The 7,836-nt window shown below is 30.9% G+C and overlaps 1 protein-coding gene across 1 annotated transcript; it reads right to left on the reverse strand.

Annotated features, from left to right (window-relative positions):
* Nucleotides 1-273: 273 nt before the first annotated feature.
* On the reverse strand, nucleotides 274-2,307 carry LOC112034461 (UDP-glycosyltransferase 90A1-like). The gene has a single exon (XM_065779510.1). The coding sequence runs from the start codon at nucleotides 1,911-1,913 to the stop codon at nucleotides 495-497; it is 1,419 nt and encodes a 472-aa protein (XP_065635582.1). The 5' UTR covers nucleotides 1,914-2,307; the 3' UTR covers nucleotides 274-494.
* Between the last annotated feature and the right edge of the window lie 5,529 nt (nucleotides 2,308-7,836).

Genomic DNA, 7,836 nt, shown 5'->3' on the forward strand with positions numbered 1-7,836 from the left:
GATCTAAAAAATTATTTTAAGAATTTAGCATAATTTAATTGGGGTCGGCTCCAATATTAGAGGCAAAGACCTAAAGTACGCAAGGAAAGTGAGTCTATTGTGTGAAAAAAAAAATTGTAATAATAGTTGTTTGGTAAATCTTATTATACAATCCCTATTATACATGCACACTCCCTTTTGAAATTAAGTTTTAAATACACAATTTCAGTCTATATGGCCGTGTATGTTTGTTGAGTGTGTATGTGTACAATAGGAGACCAAAAAACCCCTGGATTGCATCAAATAGATAAGTAGCTTATATTTAGATATTGGCTCTTGGTGTTCTACTAAAGTTATTTAATATAACACTACACAAATTAAGTGGAGAAGTCGCAAATTATTCAGTGCTTAATTAGATACAATGAAATAAGCTATGATATTATATATGCACCTGATGATCATGTCTTCTTGCCACATTTCAAAACCCAGTTACATTATATATATACACCTGATGATCATGTCTTCTTGCCACATATCTCATCAATGAGCAAGTCCAATGTGCACTTGGACGATCCAGCCTCCTCCATAGTTTTCTTGGCCATCTGTGCCACCTCTTTGCTCTTCTTCCTCACCTCCTTACCTTTCTCTTCTTCCATCAACTCCTTCACCATTTTCTCTAACCCCTCCCACTTCACAAACCCTCTCACTGACCCATTACATGTCTCAACCCTCAGTCCCACCTTTATCTCTTCCACAACCATTCTTGCATTCAAAGGTTGCTCTGCCACCATAGGCCATGCAAGGATTGGAACCCCAGCACATATGCTCTCCAACACAGAATTCCATCCACAGTGACTTAAAAACCCTTGCACACTCTCATGCATCAAAATCTCCCTTTGGTCAACCCATTCTCTCACTAAAATTCCTCTATCTTTCACTCTCTCTTCAAACTCATCTGAAATCTCTGACTCACTTTTTCTTATCACCCACAAGAAATTCACTTTGGATTCCTCCAACCCAATTGCTATTTCTTTGAGTTGTGCAGGTGAAATCTCTGTCTGAGACCCGAAGGCTATATACAGAACTGAGTTTCCCTGCTCAAGCTTCTTGTCGAGCCACTGAACCCATATGGGCTTATAATTATCGTGGGCTTCATTTCTAACCTTTGGTGGTTCAGCTAGGCATAAAGGTCCCACAGACCAAGCCTTGGGTATATATTTACGATTCCAAAAATCAACAAACAAAGGTTCAAGCTCATTGAAGCTATTGAATATAATACCATAGCTATTCTTTGTTGCTCTGACTGCTTTCATGGTGACCTCAAATTTCAGACCCTTTGGCTCCGGTTCAGTAAATGGGGGCTCAAAGTCATTTCTAGTAACTCTAATCCATGGAAAAGGAGTGACTGTTATTAACTCGTCGTCTAACTCGGCTCCAAAGAGAAGCCTATCAGTAGCCACAGCTCTGGACATTGACCTAGAGTAATAGCTCATACCATAGAGCACCAATCGTGGGATGTTGAACTTGGAGGCAGACTCTAGAGTCCACCAAAGAAATCCATCAGATACCATGAAGCTGACATGTGGAAGAGTATGGAGCGCTCGTTCGAAGTCAGATTGCATGACCTTTGTAGCGTTAGCAAATGAATGGGATAGGGATATTGAAGGCAGTTTTTCAGTGCTCTCGATTCCAGCAGGGATATCAGGCACGTTGTGAGAGAAGGGGAGGTCAAGAATGGAGGCTGAAGTGTCATTAAGGGACTCAGTGATGATGGCATGATTGGCTTGGGTGGTGAAGATGGTCACAGCTAGGTGGCGATGGAGGAGTAAGCGTGTAAGGTGGAGGATTGGTATGATGTGACCTTTGGACATAAAGGGGAAGAGAACGACATGGTGTGGTTGTGCATCAATATCACCACAGATACTAGAACTCATTAAAGTACTCCCTCTTCTTCTTACAACTCTCTCTCTCTCTTGCAAGTTATCTAACGCTGTTGGGTGATAAACTCAAATAGCATATTTTGGCGTTTTCAACTAGACTTTATTGTCATTTCCACTTACCATGTCCTAAATAAAAAGAAAGAAGAAAGAAGAGACAGAGAATAGACCATCATTGAGTGGGCAAGACATTCTCAATTCAATAATTCAACAATTGAATATAGAAACATTCTGCAATATAAAAGAAAAAAAAAATCTACATTATCAAATTACAAAAGACCGAGCTCCATGGTTCACGTGGGTGTGTGTCTTCATCTCTCCTCCATGGCTCCATCTCTTCTTCTGTTCTGATTTCTGAGAGCTCAAGGATGAGAGAACGAACGTTCCTCTGTATTTGATTTCTCTATTTCTTAATGTTTCATTATTATTATACCAGACAAGAAAAAAGAGTGCTATGTACCTCAGGTTAATCGTTATTATTAATTTTAACATAAACTAGATAATATCAATCATTCAAAATTGTAAAACGTTTCGTCAAACATTTTGTCTTTCAATTTTTATAGCAATTATTAATATTTAAATAATTTAATGATATTAAAAACTCAAAATATTATCTCACATCACATTAGGTAAGAAGTGGGCATGGTCGTTTGCGCACGTATCCTAATTATCACACCATAATATTGTGAGAGAAAAAAGTTGAGATGGTAAAATAATAAAAATGTTGAAAGTTTTGACTTGAGATTAAAAGTAAATTTTTTAACTTTTAATTTTAGCGATCAAAAGTGCTCATGAACATTATTTTTTATTATTATATAATATATGCGTTATTATAATTTTAAATAATTCGATAGTTAAGAAATGATGGATTGAACCGTAAATGTATTTATAGAAAAACTAATTGAAATACAATGCTCTTAGTAAGATCTTTAGGCATTATATATTCATTACATGCGGGTTACATGCAATTATATTTAAATACTAGTATTATGCTTGAGCGATGCACGACTTAATATAAAAAAAACACATGTAAATTAAATGCCTTGATAAAAAAATCATATATAAATTAAATATATATGTATATATTTTTTGATGTTAAATATAGATTATAAAAAATGAAAAATTATTTTAATTAGAATTGAATGTAAAAAGAGGGGGGTTTATTTATGAAATACTCTACTAATTAAGTAGTGAGAAACTTGAAAATCTAAATTAATTATCCTAATAGATAATATATGTAGTGTGTTTGAATAAAACATATTGTACATCATTAGGTAACCACCACAACATGTGTGTATATGTCTATCTATATATATGAGAATTATTTATCAAAAGATAATAGCTCATGATTTAGAAAGCAAGCTAACATATGAATCTACCTTTCTTAAAAGAGTTTAAAAATTTTTCCTTCCAAATTCATAAAATACAAGTTCTAGGCCTCTAGCTCATAATAAGAGTAAGACAACACAAAGTATAGAAAGCAAAAGATCAACAGCTTAATAGAAAAATATATGTAAATTAAACAATTTATTTCAATAATAAAATTAAATTACTTATCTTGAAAAAATTAAATAAAAAACTTTGAACTTATAAAGGAGATTTTAACTCTTTGAACAAAAAAAAAAAAAAAATAATAAGCACATATAAACATAACACAAATACAAACTCGCTGAAATAAAAAGATGAAACCCTTGTAGGAGAGAATACAAAATTTGATAATTCTTATATAATAAATAGATAAAGTGTAAAAACTTATAGAGGTTTATAAAATGGATTTCATTGATTTAAAATTGCCTTTATGACTCATAAGCAAAACCTTAAAAAAAAAACATACACACCCAAAACGAAGAAGAGAGATACATACTTGTAATAGTGTGGATGGTAGGTTTGATAAAGCATTCTACTATGGATTTCACAAACACTAAATTGCCTAAGTAATAAGAAAAAACAATGCAAAACAAAAAGAGAGTTAGATTTATAGTCAACACAGAAATTATGAAAGAAAGAGAATTATTGGTAATCTGGGAGAGAATTGATTAGAATAATAAGTAGTGTTTCTATTTATATATATATATATATATATATATAAAGCCGTAAAAATAAGAAGAAGCAGTTGTGGTAGAAATATATAAGAATACACTAAAAAAACTCTCTCTCTCTCTCTCTCTCTCTCTCTCTCTCTCTCTCTCTCTCTCTCTCTCTCTCTCTCTCTCTCTCTCTCTCTCTCTCTCTCTCTCTCTCTCTCTCTCTCTATATATATATATATATATATTAGAAATCCTAACTCAATTAGGACTCAAAAGTCTTCATCTAATAGATAATCTCAAAAAATAATATAATAATTATAATATTTTTCAATTCATGTAAATGGCACCCATAATCCAAACTTGATAATTTTAGAGGGTCCTAGCCGTGGATGTTTCTCTCTAATTGGTCTGTCTCTATAGAAAAAAGCCTTGAGTTATCATAAATACAAAAAATCAGATAATGAATTTATGTTTTTTTTAATAAATAAATAAATGACTTTATGGGGTTACCAGGTAGACTTGGATGTGTATGTATATTCCAATGCGTACATAACTCCTTCTATTCACTTAAAAAGGAAAAGAAAAAAAAAGTAACCGTGTGTGAAGAAGAAAAATCACAATGTTGGTTTATCCCAATACTCAAATAGATATAACTCTCCAACTCATACACATGTCTAACTCTTCCTAACTATGCACTTTTTTTTTTTTAATCCAAACAAAAAAGAAAAAGAAAAAAAGTAACCATGTATGACTGTGAAGAGGAAAAAAAAGTAAAAAATAAATTAATAATAAAAGTATTAGAATTTATATTGTAATCTAATTAAGATTTTTATCAACTTAGAAATTATAGGAGAAGAAGATAAGACCCAAAAAAAATTATATCTATTTTTAAAAAAATTTTAAAAAAAAATTTACAATTTGGTGAAGTCACTTGGTATGACCACAACTTATAAGCCCAACTTTTATTATATAGTATATGATATGATATAATTTGAAATATTGGGCCACTTTAGGTTGGAATATCATGATCAAATTAGAGAAATTTTGACAGGGACCGGTTAGGTGCGTAATCTGTAGGTAGTCGGTACGATGTTAATGTTATTGAGCGATTGTATCGGGATTCATGTGAAGTAATCAAATAGATGGGCATTTCTAGAAGGGACTCATTTGGGCATATTTTGGTCGGGCATGGATGTCGCACAATTGACCAGCAATTTAATTTCTTGGATTGCTTTTGAGTCAGATTTACCTTTCCTGATGCTGAAAAAATGCAGGAGATATTAATTGATATGGCAATCCAGAGAATATGATGCTTGCTGCATATTAATATGTATATATATATTTTATATTTAGCATGTATCATTGTATAATTATTATACGAGAAATAATATGTTTACAATATTTTTACAACAAATCTTAAGTGACAGGTTGTTATTGGTTGTTATTATTGGGGCAAAAAAGTAATCTTCGTGCTAGTTTCAAATTTGAACCAATAATAACTAATCACCTGTGATTTGTTGTAAAAATTTTGTAAAATTGTTGTAGATGTAATATCTGTCTTATTATATATTGCATACAATGTAAGGAAAATATTTTTTGCGGAAAAAGTTACATGGAACATTTGAAGTTCTAGAAAATGGTAGGAATTGTCAATACACTTTTAAATTGTAACTAATATACCCCCTTAAAAAAAAGGTTGTAACTAATATATTTAGGGAAATGTTAGCCAATGTGAGCCTTTCTTTAGAAGCAATTTTTAGAAACATTTTATTGGAAGAATGATAAAATAATAAATGTTATTAACAACTTTTTATATTTCTCATAAAAGTGGTGAAAAAACTTTTCTAATATGGTAATGAGTGCCCTTAGGGTATTGGTTAACAATATATTTTAAGAAAATTTTGACATCACTTTTATGAGAAATTAAAAAAGCTATCAGAATATTAATTGTTTTTTTTTTCCCATAAAACTTTCTTTAAATGGATTATTAACAAATATCCTAAGAGCATTTGTTAGGATTTCCCTATTAGTAATTGCCTTTAACATGACTTATATATTTATGATAAGGACATAATTTATATTAGTTAATTTGAATCGGGTTTTGGAGGGGCTTAGTTTGGAGATGACATGCATTTGAGAGTAAATATATTTAGAGTATTTAGGGCTTGTTTGGTAACGTTGTTTGAATAATAGTTTTCATTATTTAAATAACACAACATGTATTTTTTTTTCATTCACATGTATTTTCATATAACTTAAATAACATTACTAGAACAATATTACCAAATGGACCCAAGAGATTTGTGTGTTTCATACCAGTGTTGTTAAAAGTGCATTTAGGTGCTCTTAAAGCTTAAAACTCCAAAGTCCTAAAATTTAAAATATTTTGTTCAAAGAAACTCGTTTGAAGAAGCATGTCTGATCAGGCTGTCAGCATGCTTCTCCGATGTTTTTTCCAAAGCACATAGCACAGCTATAGTAAATGGAAGATAACTATTGAAGTAAAGACTAGAATTTATTACACACAAACGGTGTGAAATAGCTTGTGTGTAGTGTGTACACCAACATTTTCCCTTAAATAGATGCCACAATTATGATAGTCAATGTTTATTTAAATACTAAAATCTAAAATATTTTGTTCAAAGAAACTCGTTTGACGAAGCATGTCTGATCAGGCTGTCAGCATGCTTCTCGGATGTTTTTTCCAAAGCACATAGCACAGCTAGTAAATGGAAGATAACTATTGAAGTAAAGACTAGAATTTATTACACACAAACGGTGTGAAATAGCTTGTGTGTAGTGTGTACACCAACATTTTCCCTTAAATAGATGCCACAATTATGATAGTCAATGTTTATTTAAATATTGACCACGTGGTAAAATCAGTATGCTTATTTTCAAATTGATTACTAAGATTAAAAATTATAGAAACTCTATGGGATGGGGTTACCTTCATAATTATATATAAATAAATAAAAGAAAAAAAAATTAGAATTACCTTAAGAACTCTAGAGAAACTTAATCCAATGCTTTATTTTAATTGAAAACTCTTTAGTTTACATGGTGTATGAGATTATATTGGTTTGAAATTAAGGAAGAGATCATAGATTAGATATGAAAAAGAAAATACCTTTTATTGTTAAGTAGTATTAGGGGATTACAAATTTTACTATGAAAGTTTTAAAGAAGTGCTACTTATTCCATAATACTTTCATAATAAATTATAAGTGGTAAGTTGTTATTGGTTTTAATTTGAATTTACAATTAAAGTTATTTATTTGTTAACTCATAACAACTAATAATAATCTACCACTTAAGATTTATTATGAAAATGTTGTATATATAGCATTTCTCTAAGTTTTAAGTTATCACCAATCACATTTATTATCATATAAGTTTGTAGATGTTTTGTAGTGTAAAATTAATTAGTAGTAGGCTTGACATTTTATTTTATTTTATTGAAGAACTCATTTACACATTTATTTATTATGTTTTGAAATTATCAACCCAAAAAAAAAAAAAAAAAGTCACTTTCATTGTAACTGTAATGTAATGTTTACAGTCTTTTTTTTTTTTTGGTAGTAAAATTGGTTTTTTGTGTTAGAGCTTGACCGGGTCTCGAGGTTGAAGTTTCGACTTTCGAAAACAAACACATCCAAATTTAGCATGGAAACAAAGCAGAACCAGATCGTTATTCACATGATGTCAGCTAATTAAAAATTTGTTAATAGTTGTCCATCTTGATAAACACATATAGAAAATCATGACTTACCGCTTATTATATTATTACACACTTCCTAGCTCCTTCCAAAGCCTTTGTGTAGTGTTTGTTAATAATTCGGTCGATGATCAATAATATCAACAGTACTGGAGGAGGGCCATGCACGGCCCCC

Source organism: Quercus suber, unplaced genomic scaffold (assembly GCF_002906115.3).
Source record: "Quercus suber isolate HL8 unplaced genomic scaffold, Cork oak 2.0 scaffold_211, whole genome shotgun sequence".
Taxonomy (NCBI): Eukaryota; Viridiplantae; Streptophyta; class Magnoliopsida; order Fagales; family Fagaceae; genus Quercus; species Quercus suber.

Coding starts and splice junctions, on each gene's coding strand:
- LOC112034461 (XM_065779510.1), bottom strand. CDS start 1,913: ATGAGTTCTAGTATCTGTGGTGATATTGATGCACAACCACACCATGTC.